The sequence below is a fragment of the Oncorhynchus kisutch genome, linkage group LG26 (assembly GCF_002021735.2).
Source record: "Oncorhynchus kisutch isolate 150728-3 linkage group LG26, Okis_V2, whole genome shotgun sequence".
NCBI lineage: Eukaryota > Metazoa > Chordata > Actinopteri > Salmoniformes > Salmonidae > Oncorhynchus > Oncorhynchus kisutch.
In genome coordinates, this window is record NC_034199.2 from 409,922 (window position 1) to 429,276 (window position 19,355).

The 19,355-nt window shown below is 42.0% G+C and overlaps 2 protein-coding genes across 2 annotated transcripts; both read right to left on the minus strand.

Moving 5' to 3' along the window:
* Positions 1-371: 371 nt before the first annotated feature.
* Positions 372-5,695, minus strand: cln5 (CLN5 lysosomal BMP synthase). Its single transcript, XM_020461701.2, has 4 exons — positions 5,510-5,695; positions 5,072-5,246; positions 2,649-2,874; positions 372-2,016 (listed from the first exon to the last, which is right to left on the minus strand). The coding sequence occupies exons 1-4, from the start codon at positions 5,611-5,613 to the stop codon at positions 1,529-1,531; spliced, it is 993 nt and encodes a 330-aa protein (XP_020317290.1). The 5' UTR covers positions 5,614-5,695; the 3' UTR covers positions 372-1,528.
* A 5,387-nt stretch (positions 5,696-11,082) lies between these two features.
* Positions 11,083-14,605, minus strand: acod1 (aconitate decarboxylase 1). Its single transcript, XM_020462294.1, has 5 exons — positions 14,549-14,605; positions 14,171-14,332; positions 13,642-13,731; positions 12,517-12,716; positions 11,083-12,222 (listed from the first exon to the last, which is right to left on the minus strand). Exons 1-5 carry the CDS (start codon positions 14,570-14,572, stop codon positions 11,259-11,261), a joined length of 1,440 nt encoding a protein of 479 aa, XP_020317883.1. The 5' UTR covers positions 14,573-14,605; the 3' UTR covers positions 11,083-11,258.
* Positions 14,606-19,355: the final 4,750 nt, after the last annotated feature.

A 19,355-nucleotide genomic window follows, 5' to 3' on the forward strand; every position in this document is an offset into this window, starting at 1 on the left:
ACTCAGGGGTTTGACAGCACCAACGCAGTTATTCACTGTTATGCATCTGCTATTCGTGGATTAACTGATATTCGTGGATCAAATGATTGAATCTAGACCGAAAAGTTTTGCATAGTTGACAAGATAGTGTTGCTATGCAGTCCTGATGAGAATCTCATGACTGTGCATAGCAACACTATTATCCTGTCTACTACGCAAAAACCTTCTTGCAATGGCCTTTCTCAGCGCATTTTCAACAAGCACTCCCATACTGATAAATTGCACTACATTCCAGTCAAATGGAAAGTTAAGAGGCTCAACAACATGACATTGCCACGAGCAGCAGGATGAATTGCAGATGAGGGCAACGCAAGAAAACGCACTCAAAAAAATATTTGCACATGTGCACTTTACACTGCCCCAACATGATAGTCGCAGGGCCAAAACATGTACATTCTTACTTGTTGCTGTTTACTTCGTGCATCGCTGTCTCTACCTAAAAATATGCAATATGGAATAGCTCTGGATTCCTGCTTACAAGCAAAAACTGAAGCAGGACGTATCAGTGACTCTCGATACGGAAGTGGTCAGATGACGCGGATGCTACAGGACTGTTTTGTAGCACAAACTGGAATATGTTCCCGGATTCATCCAATGGCATTGAGGAGTATACCACCTCGTTCAACCGCTTCATCAATAAGTGCATCGACGACGTCGTCGCCAGTGACCGTACGTACATATCCCAACCAGAAGCCATGGATTACAGGCAACATCCGCATCGAGCGTCCTGACAGATTGCCATATCAGGCGGTGATGCAACTGCTCGGCATCTGACCATAAGGCGCTACAAGGAGCTACAGAGGATAGTGCATACAGCCCAGTACAGGACCTATATACTAGGCGCTGTCAGAGGAAAGCCCCAAAAATTGTCAGACTCCAGTCACCCAAGTCATAGACTTTTCTCTGCTACCGCACGGCAAGAGGTACCAGAGCACCAAGTCTAGGACCAAAAGGCTCCTTAACAGCTTCTACCCCCAAGCTATAAGACTGCTGAACATATAATCAAATGACCACCCAGACTATTTACATTGACCCCGACTCCATTTGTTTTGTACACTGCTGCTACTCACGGTTTATCATCTATGCATATTCACTTCACCCCTACCTCAATGTACAAATTACCTTGACTAACCTGTACCCCCACACATTGACTCAGTACCAGTAGCCCCGGTATATAGCCTCGTTGTTATTTTGTTACTTATGATTTTTTACTTTAGTTTATTTGGTGAATATTTTCTTAACTCTTTCTTGAACTGCACTGTTTGTTAAGGGCTTGTAAGTAAGCATTTCACGGTAAGGTCTACAGTTGATCTATTCGGCGCATGTGACAAAGTTTAATATGGCAGTTCAATGAATTAATGATAGTCCTTCGTTCCATAGCTCCATCTGACTGAGTGGTAACATTTTTTTCCAGACCCATCCCTCAGCTTTAATGCAAAGTGGCAGCTCGGCTGCCGTTTGGCTGAAAAACCAATTACAAATTGTGGCTTTACGGCAAAGGCACTTCCTCATATGTGATCTGCACATATGGAGATTTCATGGGTAAGTGCCAATATTCAAAGTTATAGTACAAGTAGAAGCTCTTCTCCTCTACCACCTTCTGATAAGCCTCCGCGAGACTGAGGACAAAGTCCATGTATGACTGGTGTGGTCGGAAAGGGTGATAGAACTTGCGGATGTCTTCAGCCAGGGTCTTCGCAGAAGGCTCCCTGAAGATAGAATCATCATCCCCCAAGTAGGTCGGCTCCCCACTGTACAGGTAGATCTTAGTGTAGTTGGTCTGGAATCGGCTGGACAGCTTGGCTCGCTGTTGCGTAAGATACCTGTAGGTGCGATGGACGAACTGGGAGCAGTCGTAGGAGTCAAACCACACGGTGGCGTTGGGGCCGGGGTCTGAGCGGACCGTCCACGTCTCATAATAAATCCCAGTCTGGTTGTCGTCCTGGACCCACAAGGCCATCTCGTTGAACTGGCCACCTAGAAGGAGAGACAGTAATCGTTATTTATCATACCAGAGAGGAGTTTGGGTTTGCAAAACTAACATGCACAATAAGTAATTCATGCTGCATTCACCTATAATCCATTTGTTCACGATGGGCAACAGGTGTCAAACCTGTGTTTTTCATTAAGCCCTGTAAAGGAGTGTTTTGAACCACAAGCTCACTATAAAAAAAACTTTTCTAAAGAGATGGCCTCGGTCTGAATGCAACCACAAGCCCTACCCCTTCAGTGATTGCAGATCTAAAGGAATCAATATGGTGATGGTTACACCTAACATTCCAACCCCATTGAAGAGTTATTTGTTGACTTTGACAAAGTCTGGTCTTCAGCAACGCATAGTAGTGAGGACAGGCAAAGCTATTAAACAAAGTTAAGTGCATCACCCTCATTTTTACATTTAGCAGACACTCAGAGTAATTAGGGTTAATCTCAGGGCACGTCGATAGATTTTTCACCTAGTCGACTCGCCGATTAGCTCTTAGCCGTTAGGCTACTAGCCGCTCTTTAACCACTAGGCTACCTGCCGATCCTAAAAGATCAACCAGGCTGCGAAAAGATCTAAAAGACAATACTACCAGATTTCACATTGCCCTGCTCAGTCTTGTTACCTGAGATCTCTCCCACTTTCTCCAAGGTACCATTCTCAGACCAGTGGATGTCATCAATCCCCTCAAAGAAGCATGCAGCTCCCTGGTTGCACCAGAAGGGGTTGTTAGTCTCACGTCTCAGGTGAGGGAAGGTGCAGTTGCCCAGCTGGAAGAGTTCATACCACTCCATGGTGTAGTTTCTCCCCGTTTCAGCACTGCTGAACCCAATGGCATCATGCATGATATGCTAGGAGTTAGAGAATCAAATCAGTTAGAGATTTGTAATGCACCAGGAATCTGTGTGTGTGTGTGTGTGTGTGTGTGTGTGTGTGTGTGTGTGTGTGTGTGTGCATTAGGGTTTCTATTATACAAAATGTAGTAGCAGACATTTACCAGACATGAGAAATTTACTGGACCCATATGCATTGGGTGTGTAACCTGATTAGGGCGTCCACCCAATGGTGCCCAGAATGACAGAAATCACATTTAGATGATGGTAATTGGGGCGGCAGGTAGCCTAGTGGTTAGGGCGTTGGACTAGTAACGGAAAGGTTTCAAGGTAAGCTCGGGGATTCGATAAGGTAAAAATCTGTCTTTCTGCCCCTGAACAAGGCAGTTAACCCACTGTTCCCCGGTAGGCTGTCATTGAAAATAAGAATTTGTTCATAACTGACTTGCCTAGTTAAGATTATTTTATCTTTATTTAACAGAACATCAAGTCAGCCAACAAGATGAGTAATGAAAAGCAAAATCACTAGCCTATGCATAGTCGGTGTTTGAGTTTCAAGTTTGGGGAACCAAATGTTCAAACATGCACATTTATAATAAAGCACTCCATGCATTTGCAGAGATATGCGAGATAGCCTACTATTGGTAATGTGATGAGTAGATTGGATAGTCATCCTTTAGGCTAACAATAACTCACTGTTTGCAAAAAAGACCATTCAATGCATGGCTGAGGCCTGGGTGGCTGAGCACAGGATAAACGCATTATATACTACACTTTGTATATGACTGGAGACATCTGCAGAATATTTTTTTAATTGGACAAATTACAGGGTAGCCTACTCTGTCCATATAATAGGCACACAAGAAGGGGATACACAAATAGAATGACATCCAACTAAACTGGGGAAGAAAAAGATTGTCCAAAAGCAAACTTAAACGGCACTGACCCAACAATGATGAAGTGTATATGCTCACTCACCGGGGTTATGGCCAATGCTCTCCGCTGGTGCCAATAAGATGTTGTTCGCTCAAATAGGTTGAATTTTTATAACAAAATTACATTATTATTTTCATTGTCTTCTCGTTACAGTAATAACCATTTGCTTTCCAAACTACTGTGTGTTTTCCTGCGATACAAATTAGAAATATTGCAATATGCCTGGCTGGGCCTCTACTTTTCACTGACAGTTGCAACTCGACAACTGGTATCTGCCCATGCGCTGCCTTTTCTTCCAACTGTAGGCAATGCGATTTTTTTTAAATCCACAATTATATATTGTGGATATTTTTTTTTTTTTATAAGGCTAGGGGAAGCTAATGATCAATCCTTGAAAAATAGTAGCCTATTTTTAATGGTTTCATTTATTTCTGTATAAGAGCAGGCTATAATTTTCGCAATTTACTTAAGGAAAGCTTCCCCTAACCTTATGTACACGCCGCCTATGAGCCGATGTCAATCTACTATCCCCCATAGTAGAAATATTGACCTATTCTATTGGTCAGGTGAAGAAGTCGGATGTGGAGGTCCTGGGCTGGCATGGTTGCACGTTGTGAGGCCGGTTGGACGTACTGCCATATTCTCTAAAACGACGGAGACGGCTTATGGTAGCGAAATTAACATTAAATTCTCTGGCAACAGCGCTGGTGGACATTCCTTAAGTCAACATGCCAAATGAACGCTCCCGCAAACGTTATACATCTGTGGCATTGTGTTGTGTGACAAGACTGGACATTTTAGAGTGGCCTTTTATTGTCCCCCAGCACAAGGTGCACCTGTGTAATGATCATGCTGTTTAATCAGCTTATTGATACCACACCTGTCAGGTGAGGGGATTATCTTGGCTAAGGAGAAATGCTCACTAACAGGGATGTAAATTAATTTGTGCACAAAATGAGAAATAAGCTTGTTGTGCACATGAAACACTTCTGTGATCTTTTATTTCAACTCATGGGACCAGCACTTCACATGTTGAGTTTATATTTTTGTTAAGTGCATTTCCATCAACTGATATGTATCAATGAATAGGCTAAAAAGCATTTTTTTCACATTTTCTTTTTTTGTCCTGAACAAATCAGATAATGGCAATTGTATTTATTTGTAAAAAAATAAATTAAAAAGCATTTTTACCAGCTAACAGAAACCCTGGTGTGAGTCACACACACACACAGTTTGACAGCTGTGCAACTTCCCCAAAAATACGAAACACACTACTTACCATTTTCCCCAGCAATGATCCATATTTAAACTCCCACACTGGAGCTTGCAGTCGAAATACCGAGATGACATCCCAGTTATTCATGTAGGGGATCCGGCCATCCCTGTCGCCAGTGGGACAGAAGGGGAACATGGCTTCACAGTACGAGTCCGCAGCGGGACGACAATCAAATCGCCTGTCAATGTCAATTACAGTTTGTGACAGAGGGTTGGATTGGTAGCGAGTTAGTGGTTAGAAAATATAGGTCTACACCAAAGATTATTATAACTAACCCCTTTCATCTGCCTACACTGACAGGTCTTGTAAAAAACTTTTTCTTAGCTAGACAGGTATCACATGACATGTTGTCGAAGACAGCTCAACTTTGGCTAAACATGGATAGCAGCAGCTGTCTTACATTTATTTAACCTCTTAGAATTGAACATTTGCCATAACTACCTGTAAGGAATCGGCCATTCTTGCTTTCCATCGTCACCTCGGGAATGTACAATCTCCAAATTGTAAAATAGGACTGAACACGTAAAAACCACCGTTGGTCTCATCTCAAGACACTTATTTTAACCGCAGAAGACCAGCAGACGTTTCCCACGTACTTCCGTGTTGCGGGCTTCTTCTTCCTCTTCTTCGACGAGGTGTATCGGCGTTTGGCATTCAATAAATGTTGCATTACCGCCACCTACTAGACTGGAGTATACTTTGCTTGAAAAAAATAAAATAAAACATTTATTAATTAACGAATACCCTACCATCTAACCCTACTCTCACTAAAACCCCAAAACCCTACTCCACTATGTAAATCTATTTAGTCCTGCCTCAAGACAGACAGCCAGAAAGGATGGGGCAGCACTACTTATCACACCCTGTAACTACTCTGACGTCAGGTCTCGAACACCCAAATACATCTCTGCAGCTGCCACCACAACCTCAATTGTCTGTGACTAATGTTCCATCCCTGCAGAACAGTTGACAACCATTGCTGTAAATGCTAAAAATCCAATCTTTCTGAAACATATATCACTTGTTGGCCTATCCCTCTGTACTGGTACAACTCTACTATACACAATACTCCTCTCAGGATTCCTCACCTTTGACCCATTTTCCTCTAGTTTCTTCACTGCCTCATCATACGACAGCTTCTGCACTACTCTAACCCTGGAAACCTCAACCTGCCTCTCTCGCAGCAGACATTTCTGATCCCCAGGACCATGGGCATCCCTACAATTAACACATGACACTACTTCCCCCTATGCTTCACATTCCTTTGTCTCAGGCCCTTCTACACACTTCTCAGACCTAGTAAACTCTATCCTACACACTGCTGCCACATGCCATTGAGCTTAACACCTGTAACTACATAATGTATTAGGCACAAAAGCTAGTTTGGGATAATTTACAGAATATACCCTAACATCCACTTTGTCGGGCAAAGACTCAAAACTCAAAAGAACAGACAACAACTCACCAAACAAAGAACATCACAAACACTGGGAATCTTCCCCCTCAGTTGGTCAACTTTCACATTTACCTCTACCCCAATAATGACTCCTTTCAATTGTGCCCTTTTCTTGAGACCAAAACAATTCACATCTCTTGTCCCTATTCGTTTAACACAGAGCACCTGCTCCCTCGGACCAGCAGAAACACAAACAATTATCTCAAGACCACTTTGGGTTACCTCCACCGATTATACATCACCCAACTCCTTTTTCACCCACTCTGAAACCACAAATGGATCAGGCAAAAGGCAAGGGTCCACTTTTTACAAAAATGTTCCTCTTACCATCTCGTCTTTATCCTGGCCCTCGGGCTCCAAGATCTTCCCCACATACGACCTCCGATACTTTGCTCTCACTCACTTCCATTTCTCCCCCTGTCTTCAATACGGCACACAGCTCACTGCTTACACTTTCTACCATTCTTCTTTAACAAACCATATACATTTTTTCTGACATTTTTAACCGATTCAAGCTCACCCTCTTCCTCCCTCCCTCTCTTCGACCTCCTCTGCCTCTCTTTCCCCCTCCATTCCTCCTCTGTACTCCTAGTACACGTCTCGTTATAATAATACTGCACTTCTCCTGACATACATCTTGTTCTTGCCCTCTCAAGGGACGCCATTTTCCCCTGGCTACGACTCCTTTCTAAGAAGAGTTAGTTAATATGACTGCTCAGTGATCACTACTGTCTCTTGTTTCTTCTGCCAGGAAAGACAGTCTTCACAATGGCCATTAATGAGGTCAGGTGGTAACAAGTTTTACTTTGCGATTGGCTGGAAGTGAGTTAGTTATCTTTGTTCTTCTACTTTTCATGACTGGCAAAGTACCAGGATGTTGTTTAGAGCAGTTTTGAGTCTGAATTTGAAAACTGAATCTGAATGCATCTGAGAAATTGAATATATGAAACATTGGTAAACTTGATACACAGAAAATGAATGCAATATCTACCATATTGAAACTAAATATATAAACATTGAATTTTAATATTGAATTCAATTGAAATGTAATTTGAAAACTGAATGCAATATTAATTCAATTCAGTTACAAATCATAATGATGATTTAAATTGTGCAATACAAATAAAAAAATATTTAATTCAAATTCAATATCCTAACAGAGTCAAATGATAAAATTAAATATCCTAACACGTATTCAAAATTATAAAATTAAAATACAATTTCTGTTGGCACTGAAATCACTCCATAGACCCATGTGGACAAGAAGAATAAACTTGTTACCACCTGCACCTTCATGTGCAAGGCCATGCTCCAGGAGATCTTCAACTCATCGGCGCCATGGTACAGCAGGATGTGCTCAAACTCGCCTGATTCAGACACTGCAGCGTCAAAATTGAGGCTCGATTGTGATTCTCTGCCCTTCCTTGTGTTCATAATCACTGATGTACCATATCTGGATAGGGGAAGTTTGCTTTCAGAAACAAGCCATGTCAGATCAGTGATGACCTTAAGGAATGAGGGTTCATTTTCAAACATGGCCATAGCCTCTCTTTTGTGTTGTGTGCCAATAAGTGAAGCTGTATTGTAGATGTCTATGGTTATGAGAAGTTCTCTCAAAGTAGGAAGATTTCCTATTGCTTATAATGGTGGAAATGACTTCTAGGTCAAATAGTGAAAGAGACTTGATCAAATAGTGTTTTTCCTTGCATTAAAATTGTGAACTGTATGCACATTTGTATTCACATAACAAGAAACGCATGTTATGCTCAGGTTTAAATGTTCATTGTGTTCAAAATGTAAGCAGATTGACCTGACCACCTAGATGGACTAGCTTGAAATGTTATTCCTATCTTAGTTCAGTGTAAATGCAATCAGTCCAGCCTATCCACTGTGGTATAAATTATATAGGAAGAGAGACTGCAGATTCTTTTAAACAACTTCATAAGATTTTCAGAAATTGAGCAATTTCAACAATCACTCATATAGTTCCGAGTTGAAAAGCCCAACGAATACAGTTGTCCCTTTCCTTTTATAGAAAGTTTGCAGAGGTACAGAATCAGGGCCGGGAAACAGAGTTGTAAAAAGTAATTTAGCTGTGCAGATCAAGATAGCTGATGTCGCCATTCTCTGTTCCTCCCGGCAATTCCAGCATAGCTAAATTCCTGCCGATTGTAAACACATAGGTCACATACTGAGGTCGCACCCAAGTGGCTCATAAATCTGTACACTCAGATTTATGACTAAGTCACACAAGACCAGTTTGTGTCAGTAAAAAAATACTTGCATATAACAATGGACAATTTAAGTAAAAAACAGCATAGTATGTCTAATTAAACATAGTATGTAATGAATCATTTCCTCAACAACACTTAAAAATATTCCCACATACTATTCCCACATTTAACAAACTGCCCTTGCTGTCTCTGCCTGGCCGGTTCCCCTCTTTCCACTGGGATTCTCTGCCTCTAACCCCATTACAGGGGCTGAGTCACTGGCTTACTAGGGCTCTTTCATACCGTCCCTAGGAGGGGTGCGTCACTTGAGTGGGTTGAGTCACTGATGTGATCTTCCTGTCTGGGTTGACGCCCCCCCTTGGGTTGTGCCGTGGCGGAGCTCCTTGTGGGCTATACTCGGCCTTGTCTCAGGATGGTAAGTTGGTGGTTGAATATATCCCTCTAGTGGTGTGGGGGCTGTGCTTTGGCAAAGTGGGTGGGGTTATATCCTTCCTGTTTGGCCCTGTCCGGGGGTGTCATCGGATGGGGCCACAGTGTCTCCTGACCCCTCCTGTCTCAGCCTCCAGTATTTATGCTGCAGTAGTTTATGTGTCGGGGGGCTAGGGTCAGTTTGTTATATCTGGAGTACTTCTCCTGTCCTATCCGGTGTCCTGTGTGAATTTAAGTATGCTCTCTCTAATTCTCTCTCTCTTTCTTTCTCTCTTTCTTTCTCTCTCTCGGAGGACCTGAGCCCTAGGACCATGCCTCAGGACTACCTGACATGATGACTCCTTACTGTCCCTAGTCCACCAGGCCGTGCTGCTGCTCCAGTTTCAACTGTTCTGCCTGTGATTATTATTATTTGACCATGCTGGTCATTTATGAACATTTGAACATCTTGGCCATGTTCTGTTATAATCTCCACCTTTCTATGGAGTTTTTCCTAGCCACCGTGCTTCTACACCTGCATTGCTTGCTGTTTGGGGTTTTAGGCTGTGTTTCTGCACAACATTTTGAGATATCAGCTGATGTACAAACGGCTATATAAATAAACGTGATTTATTTAACTCATCTTTTTTTGGCTCTGCCCCCTACTTAATCATTTTTGGAAGAACATCTTTGATTGGTATTCAAAGGTATATGAGAGGGTCATTGACCCTGATGCAGCTCTCTTTGGCTGCTCAGAGTCTGTTCTAAGATGGTCCTATGAGGAACAACAGACTCTGATGTTTGGAATGGTGGCTGCAAAAAATATTATCCTGGCAGAATGGAAGTCCTCCACTCCCCCTTGCTTCCATAGATAGCTAGCATAAATGACTAACACCATTAACTAGGAAAATATTATCCTGACAGAATGGAAGTCACCCACTCCCCCTTGCTTCCATAGATAGCTAGCATAAATGACTAACACCATTAACTAGAAAAATATTATCCTGACAGAATGGAAGTCCTCCACTCCCCCTTGCTTCCATAGATAGCTAGCATAAATGACTAACACCATTAACTAGGAAAATATTATCCTGACAGAATGGAAGTCATCCACTCCCCCTTGCTTCCGTAGATAGCTAGCATAAATTACTAACACCATTAACTAGGGAAATATGAGTTTTTTTCAGCACTAACTCCTCCAGCAGTTTTGTCAAGGTTTCAAGTCTGTTTCTGGACCGTCTGGACAGAGCCTGACTGTGAACACTGACCCATAACGCTTGTTGTTATAACTGTCATTGTTGTTCTATTCTTGTCCCATTTCTTGCTTAAGCAATACTTGAATTCATATGCCTGGCAGCATTTTCTTTGTTATTTTTTGGTGCTTTTGTTTTGTATTAATTACAAAAGAAAATCCTTTAAAATAAAAGCTCCACAATACTTTTGTGCTAATATTCTATAAGAGGAACAGGAGCTCAATCAGTAGAAAATTTGAGGTGCTGTAACTCAGCTCCAGTGAGCTCCTGCCCAAGTCAAGCACTGTATTGCAGTTGTTATTTGTTAAGCAAATTACAACTACTGAACTTATTTAGGCTTGACATGACAAAGACATTTTTATGATTCATTTTATTCATTTGTACAAATGTTTACAATTTTATTTTCGCTTTGACATTATGAGTTATTTTGTGTAGATCAGTGACAAAAAAAGTACAATTATATCCTCCTTTGTAACAACTCCAATGGAGGTGAATATACTGTATCCAATGGTCTGCTGTACAGATACAGTCATGCCAAGCATCATAAAATGGAAATGGGCCTCTGAAAAAACAATGAAAGCACCACAAGACCATGTGATGTATAGGCTATATTTAATTTAGGTCTACTTCTTGAATTGTGACCACAAACTAAGTTGCATAAATGGGAGGAAAAAGTGAGATCCGAACACAATGCAGACAGAGTGCAGCCAGAGTGCATTCATTTTAATACCAGGTGTGATTGCAATAAATTCAAGGCCTGTGTTGGGGAATGTAATCCTGTCACGGCTGTTCGACAAGGGATAATGCAAACGGGATTTGAGAGAGTGTTGGGATTTTGGTTAGCCAAGGTGTTCTCTGAAGAGATGGGTTATCGGCCTGCTCATCTGCAGATATGATCTCAGCACCGTACAGTCCGGGCACTTCTCTATATTCCCTATAATGTCCACAACACTCTCCACAGCTTCTTGGCTAAGCACAGTGGATGCGTTCGCCTCAAATTTCCCAACTAAGTCCTCCTGACTCAATGGCTTCCTCCAGTGGCCATAGAAGGTATCACACCTGGCTGTGACACTCTCCCCATGCTCCATCTCTACTGTCACCTCGCAGTACATCTTGTCAAAGCTGGGGTGGTTGTCTTGGGGGTTCTCGACTCTGACCTTGGCCAGGAGCTCCCTCAAGGCCGGCCTATCTATCTGAGGCCCGCTGAAGGAGTTCACGGACACCTGGTTGTCCAGCAGGGCTGAGCAGGCATTGAACTGAAATGAATGCCTGGCCTGGTGCTCCATGGCCGGGAAGGGGCAGTCAATGTACCTGGAGGGAGGCACTCGGAGCACCACCTTCTGGACCTTACAGAGGTCAGGTTCTCCGGATGCTCCAAGCTTAGCCCGGGCTTCCAAGGCGGCATCCACCACCCAGTGCATTCCCAAGTGGGCCGGGAAGCGCTTGATGGCCACGTCCTGCTCCTCCAAAACCCATCGAAACCCACCACCACAACCACCATTAGTCCCAGGGAGCTCCGAGGGACTATAGTCTGAGTAGAAGACCCCGAAGCCGGACTCGAGATCCAGGATGGCCTGACTTCCCTCCAGCCCCAGCAGGGCGAGCTTGGCGGCCTCTAGGCCTCTGCGGGCGGCATTGCCAGTGTGGAGGGGTTTGGTCTGGGTAGCTGCATTGGCCATGGGGGCCCCCGCGGAGGAGGCAGCGATAGCCAGAGAGTGGACACACTGGGCTGGGGAGAGGGCTAGGAGCTTAGCTGAAGCTGCTGCACTGCCCATCACTCCCACAACAGCAGGAGGGTGGAACCTGGGAGAGAAGAATCTGAAGTTTAGGATTGGGAGAAGATTGGGATTAGAAGCTCTCCAGAAATGTGGTATTTTAGATTTGAGTGCAATAGCTAATGTGTGTAAAATACATCCTGTACAATGCATGTACTGTAGATCTCTACTCACAAATCTGATTTGAATAAGCACTTGTGACTACAAATATACAGTAATTATATTGGCAGTACAAAACAAACTGCTAACATAATTTGTACAAACAATAAAAACAAATTGCATGCATGCAAATCCACACATTTATATGCATTCTCAGTTATACCTTCTAGGTATATTGTGGGCCTCCTTGGAGAACCTCATGAGTTGCCCCTGCACCTCAATGCCTGCGTTGAAGGCCAGCAGCAGGTCCAGGCCAGATGTCTGGGTGGGCAGAGTCTCTGCCAGGGCCAGGATGGCAGGGAGCACGGCCCCAGAGGGGTGGGTTGCAGGGTGCCACGTATCATCAAAGTCCATAGAGTGCACCTGAGGCGAGGTACATTCAGAGAGGTGAAATATTAAGTTAGAAATAGAATAGAGCTGATACGATTACCTATTCTACATGACAGACGCGCATATCTCATACTAAATGTATTTCTGTCTGAATGTTCTGTGACATTGCACCCTCCTGAACAGGCTCCAGAAGTGAACAAAATGTTCAAATTTGGCCATACAAAATGTTCTACCACGGTTTGCTCTATTGAACACAACCCAGTTCAGGATTACAGATACTTTTGAGAAACTAGATGATTACTTCTTGGATTACTTATTAAATGAAGATAGGAGCGAGAAAAAAATACATTATGACACTTTTCTGTTTATCAATGACATTCAAGTCAGCCTTTAAAAAGGTTAAGCTTGTTCCTACTGAGCTGATCACAGGTCAGAGACCACTATGATGACACACCAAGTGCATTGGATGGATTCTTGGTCTTCTTCTAATGCCTCTTAAGGGGAAAGTAAGGTAAAAGAAAATAATCAGATTACGTTACTGAGTTTGGGTAATCCAAAAATTACGTTATTGATCACAATTTTGGACAGGTTCTCTAAACGGATTACATTTAGAAAGTAACTGACCCAAGTATTAGGTCACTTACAACTTGAGGAAGTGAAACATACAGAGGGAATTGTGATAAAACGGAACACTTAATAAAATGCATTCTCTTATTAATATTAACATTTTATAAATATTAACATTTCAGAGTATAATGCGTCAATCAAATCTCAGTTAAAATGTGAACATAATCTCAACATTTGAATTGTTTTTTCAAAGACAGGTTACATTTACCACAGAGAAAAATAAGGACAAAGGGAGGGATTTGAATAGGAATATAATGAGATTAGGAGGAACATTGAAAGATATATCACTTGATAAGTATATGGGGGTGTACTGTATGTGAGATTGTCTTACCGCTATGCCGTTGACGAAGGCAGCATACTGGGGTGGCAGTGTCATCCCTGATCTTCCCCACACACTGCTCCTCTCCACTGATTTGAAGAACTAGGATCACACACCATCAACAGCATGAGAAACTCTGAGGGTGGACCGATTAGTAACCTGCCTCTAGTCAACCATATAAGTCCCCATTTTAGATTTAATTTGTTGGTCTATATATCACAATTGTCTATATATCACAAATGTTGAAAAATAACTGGAGCGGCAATGGCATATGGCATATTTGGTATGTAGCATATGGCATACATAACTATAAACATGTAAACAATTGAAAATAAAAAGTATATACAATCAGAAACATATTTTGGTGTAAAAATATGACCATACTGTACAGTATATGCCGAGATTGATATCAAAGTTTACAGGCACGTGCCATTTCTGTTTACACGCATAATTGCCACAAGCAGAGCCATATACACTGCTGCTTGCCTGTTTCCTGTCTGTTGTGAAGTACAGTACTGTAGTTTACTTATGTATAGTTTACCTGGCTGTACTGGAGAGCCTTGCTGAAGACCGCTGTACTGGTCCCCAAGAGCCCCACTCCCAATGTGTCCAGCATCATCCTCTTACTCCTGTGGATCACAGTATCTGTCAGGTGGACTGCGTTGAGGCTGGAGATGGCCGCACCAAAACTCTCTGTGACACTCTGGAAGAGACAGAGGAGTTTTATCAATGGGGATCAATGGGGATAGCATGGAGCCCTTATAACCATAGTAGCTATTCTCACTGTAGAACCCAAGGGAAGTAACATCCATTTTGTCTATCTAACTACTAGCATGAGATCCACTTTGCAAATATGCCTTTGTCTTGCAGAATCTTGTGCCAAACAAAGTACACTAAAAGTTGTTAGTTTAACACTGACATGATGGGAAACCTTGCGTAGCATTGTGTCGCCTCTACTATCCCCTGTCGCCTTTTGGCTGTGTACATGACCAGGGATCCCTTTTATATCATAAGGCCTTTCTCAATGCTGGTTTACAAACTTTCCAGAATGGCCAAACCAAGGCATGCTTACTGAGGTGGGGTAACCCTCATGACAACCAAAGACAGTTTCTACTTCTACTTGTCTTTTTTTGATTGCTAGTACCACATTTCATTCATTTTATGGTCTTGTCCTAATGTGTTGTATCGTCTATGTGTTTATATTTGAGTATTGTCATGTGCATTGTCCTCAGTTCTTTATGATTGTCATGTCATTTCACCCCCCCCCCAAAAAAACAAACAAACAGGGGATTTACATTTGAATAATTTAGCATATGCTCTCATCCAAGCGACTTAGTTGGTGCATTCTACTAAGGTATGTAAAACAACCACCTATTACAGTCATTGCAAGTGAAAAAAAACATTTAAAAAAGATGCTATTAGAAAAATGAATGCTAGAAAGAAAAGATGAGACATTTTTGGAAGATGGGGACAGTCTGATGATTGTCATGGGGGAGCTTGTTCCACCATTGGGGTACCAGGACAAGGAAGAGCTTTGACTGGGATGAGCGGGAGATGGCCCCTCCATCCAAGGGGTGGAAATGCCAAGCAACCAGAGGTGGCAGAGCGTAATGCTCAGCTCTGGATATAGTGGCTGAACCAGAGGATTTGAAGACAAGGATTAGACTCTCCATGTAAAAGAAAGTACTAATGCATTATTGTTTAATATTATAGTATTCTAGGAAAGGTTTAATCCATTTTATTCCAGCCATTTCACATGACTACTACTAGGGTCATGAGAAAAAGATCAGAGTTCACAGTGATTCTAATAAACAGACTTGAGGAACTCAAGCACGCCCCTGCGTTTCGCAACTTCAGTTTTTTTGAGACCCCCCCACACACTGGAAATTTGACTCTGAAATTTGTAAATCCAGGAATTTCCCCATTTGGTTCAATGGATATGGAAATGAAACAAAGCTACAATGTGAGCTAAAAGCACATGGACTAAAACCACGGCAGAATCCTAGACACAACAGCTTGCATGCGTGTGTTCAGATTCCCCCTTGGAATGTCTAAAAAGTTACCACATCAAATAACACATACTTGATATAGGCTACATGATATGTATGTTTTATGCCATTGTCTTACTTTCCCTTTCTTACCCCTGTCCTGTGGCTGCCCTGCTTTCACATGAGTTTCCACCTTGGGACCATCAGAGTTCGCTGTTGGACAGCTTTCTGTAATTGAAACGCTCAATTGATATTCTTAACCAATGACTCACTCATCCCCAGGGCCCAGTTTTTCAGAACTTTCAGATTGATCCGGACTCTGTAATGCTCTTTTTTTCAATCCAGGGTGAGATCGATCTGGCTATATTTTGCCAGTTCTTCCGAAAATAATCGGATAGGGTTATTCAGATCCAGATAACAGAATATCAAGAACACAGAATCTGGATTTAATGCTTTGAACAGGGCCTACACCGTGCCTTCTCCTACACCGTGACATCTGCTACACTTTACCATCTCCTACACCGTGCCTTCTGCTACACCTTGCCTTCTCCTACACCGTGCCTTCTCCTACACCGTGCCATCTCATACACCGTTGCCATCTCCTACACTGTGCCTTCTCCTACACTGTGCCTTCTCCTACACCTTGCCATCTCCTACACCTTGCCACCTCCTACACCGTGCCTTCTCCTACACGTGACATCTCCTACACCTTGCCATCTCCTACACCGTGCCATCTGCCTACACTTTACCATCTCCTACACCGTGCCATCTCATACACTGTGCCATTCACCTTGCCATCTCCTACTCCTTGCCATCTCCTACTCCTTGCCATCTCCTACACCTTGCCATCTACTGGATAGGTTATGGTACTACTTCTACACTGTCATAGGAAAACATATATGAGTAAACTACAGGAATAAAAGGTACCTAACAAAACAAAGAGCCCGCATATCACTTATTTGACACTTCTTAATATAACAACTGACCTACTTAAACTGCAGTCAAATGAACGGTTTTCAGGAGTACTAGGGCTTTCATGTGCTCGTGGGAAACTGGGCAACAGGAGGTCGTACATCCGGCATGATTGTGTGCAAGTGCTATTGAAGTCAGACCAATTTTTCAACCAAAGAGATTTTAACTAGCTTGATAAGATAGCTAACGCTGCTAATAATAAAGTAAGCTAGCTTGCTTAACATTGAAAATATAGTCAAACTAGCTACAATATCCACATTGATAAGTGTAATTGTCAAAAAAGGTGAAAGGTCAGTGCCGAAAAATCACAACTTGGCAATTTGGGTAACAAAACGTTTCCCACTTGTAATTACAATTTGGACGGTCTGATTTTAAACCTAACCTTAACTTAAAAAGTCTTAAGTCTTAAGGGGGTAGATCAGCTTTAATATCGCATATAGATTGTAGATAGCTGTCGGCGTATCCTAGCTATCCTGCTTCTCATGGGTCTGTGAAAGGTAAAAAAAATTGTGTGAGGGGAAGGAATAGGCAGATTTCTCCATCCCCTTCTCTGGCCGCTGTATTGGACAGTTCAATGGTAAGAAATGTCTCAGTCTCTGGAGCAAAATCTTTGTGCTGTCCAGGAGCACTAGTACAGGACATCAGTAAGCTGCTCCCAAACATTTTAAACCTTCATCAGGAAATTGAGTCTATCATAGTTAATGTGGGATTCAATGACATTATGAAGGGCAGCTCAGAACAGCTGACAATGGATTTTAAAGAACAAAATGACACCAACACCCCATAAAATCTGGCCCTCTGCCCTCCCTAAATCGTGGCATTGAACTCTATGAGACTAATGCAGCTCTGTGGGTGTAATATTTTTTACAATTACCTTCTGGAAACAAAGCGTGTTTTATCATCTGGGTTCCTGGATCCTTTCATTGCATTATAAGGCTGCGTTGAGTCAACAACTTATCAATGACCCAAGCCCAGCTCAGTTAATCCCTACCATTGTAATGCTGAGTTGTCATAATGCTTCCGCAAATGTACATTATCCCAGGGGCGTTGGAAGACACAATGTAAGTAACCTAATTTATGCCCCTCTAACTGCCCTAAATGCCTCTGCCCTAATATGTCCACTGTGTGCAGCTCACCCTGCACTAACATAAATAACATGAGCATGTCTACTTTTGCTAAACTTCACAGTAAAGCAATGAAAACAATCAAGCATTCCTGAAAAGTACTAAACATAGTCCACGTTAACATACGTAGCTTAAGAAACAAGGTTCATGAAATCAATAATTTGCTACTAACAGATGACGTTCATATTCTGGCTATCTCTGAAACTCACTTAGATAATACCTTTGATGATACAGTGGTAGCAATACATGGTCATAACATCTACAGAAAAGACAGAAATGCCAAATGTGGAGGTGTTGCCATTTAGATTCAGAACTACATTCCTGTGAAGCTTAGAGAGGATCACGTGTTAAATAATGTAATATAAGTATAATATAAATATAAGTAATATGGCTACAGGTTCATCTGCCTACCTAAACCCCATTCTTGTGGGAACCTGCTATAGACCACCAATTGCTAAAATTCAGTATCTGGATAACATGTGTGAAATGCTTGATAATGTAGTATGTGATATCAACAGAGAGGTATATTTTCTGGGTGATTTAAATATTGACTGGAATCTTCAAGCTGCCCACTCAAGAAAAACCTTCAAAATGTAACCAATGCTTTGACGAAGGCCTTGAGGCCGATATGTAAAGCTTATTAAAGAGCAGTGAGACTATCAACAGCAGTGTACAGGTTTCTCGCACACTGCTCTTGATAGTATCATTTCTCTTTAATAAGCTTGACATATGGGCCTCAAGGCCTTAATCAAAGCTTTTGTGAGTTTATTGTAGAGCTATTGGAGCTATTGTAGACAAAGCTCCACCCACATCCGTTCTATGCATCGAATTGGGTTGGAGTCTAGGGAAAATAAGTGTTACCAAATATAACAATGTGCATTTCATAAATATTCTAATAAAGTGTGTACATAAAATGTATTAAACACGTCTGTAAAACCACAATGAGGACATCGACCCACCAGGTAAGTTTTCATAAATCATTTGGTACAGCGCAATAAAAACGTCAAGAGTAATCTGAAATGGGAGCATTAATTCATGTTCACATTTACAACATAACGTACATAGGCATTTCATCAAGCCCTTTAGAAAATAATGTCTCTATTACTCAGAGTATTATTTATATCACCTCCCCTGTCTGATCTTAACTTTCTCTATGCCACAAAATCTAAAGGTAGAAATTTCATATTTTTGGTCATTAAAATGTACTGCGACTGGATAATCCTGTCGAAACTCCTGATTTAACTTTTATGTTCACCTATTCTCTGTTTGAGAGAGCGAGAGGTGTTACCTACATAGCAAAGCCCACATGGACATTTAATAATGTAGATAACATGGGTGGTGGAGCCTGTAATAATGTCATTTATTTGGAACCGTTTTCCTGTATGTTGGTGGCGTAAATATTCACACTTCATCATATTGTTGCATTGTGCACAACCTCTGCATTTATAGCTACCATTAGGAAGAGAGCGTAAAAAAGCCTGGCTGATTATCTTTTGTGGCTGGCAGTTGGCATGAACCAATTATTTGAGTAAATTGCGACCTGTCCTATATGTGGTGGATATAGGTGGTGGATTCTTAAATTCAGCTGGCAGAGCTGGGTCTGATGATAAAACATGCCAGTGTTTCTTGACAGCATCTCCCA

Bases quoted from the DNA above. Each gene is read 5' to 3' on its own strand.
- cln5 (XM_020461701.2), bottom strand. From the start codon at position 5,613: ATGAGACCAACGGTGGTTTTTACGTGTTCAGTCCTATTTTACAATTTG. The intron at 2,875-5,071 runs GTAAGTAGTGTG...TCTAACTCCTAG, and splicing joins GATCATTGCTGGGGAAAATG to CATATCATGCATGATGCCAT. The intron at 2,017-2,648 runs GTAACAAGACTG...CTCTCCTTCTAG, and splicing joins GAAAGTGGGAGAGATCTCAG to GTGGCCAGTTCAACGAGATG.
- acod1 (XM_020462294.1), bottom strand. From the start codon at position 14,572: ATGCTACGCAAGGTTTCCCATCAT. The intron at 12,717-13,641 runs GTAAGACAATCT...ACCTCGCCTCAG, and splicing joins CCTTCGTCAACGGCATAGCG to GTGCACTCTATGGACTTTGA. The intron at 12,223-12,516 runs GTATAACTGAGA...CTTCTCTCCCAG, and splicing joins GCCCACAATATACCTAGAAG to GTTCCACCCTCCTGCTGTTG.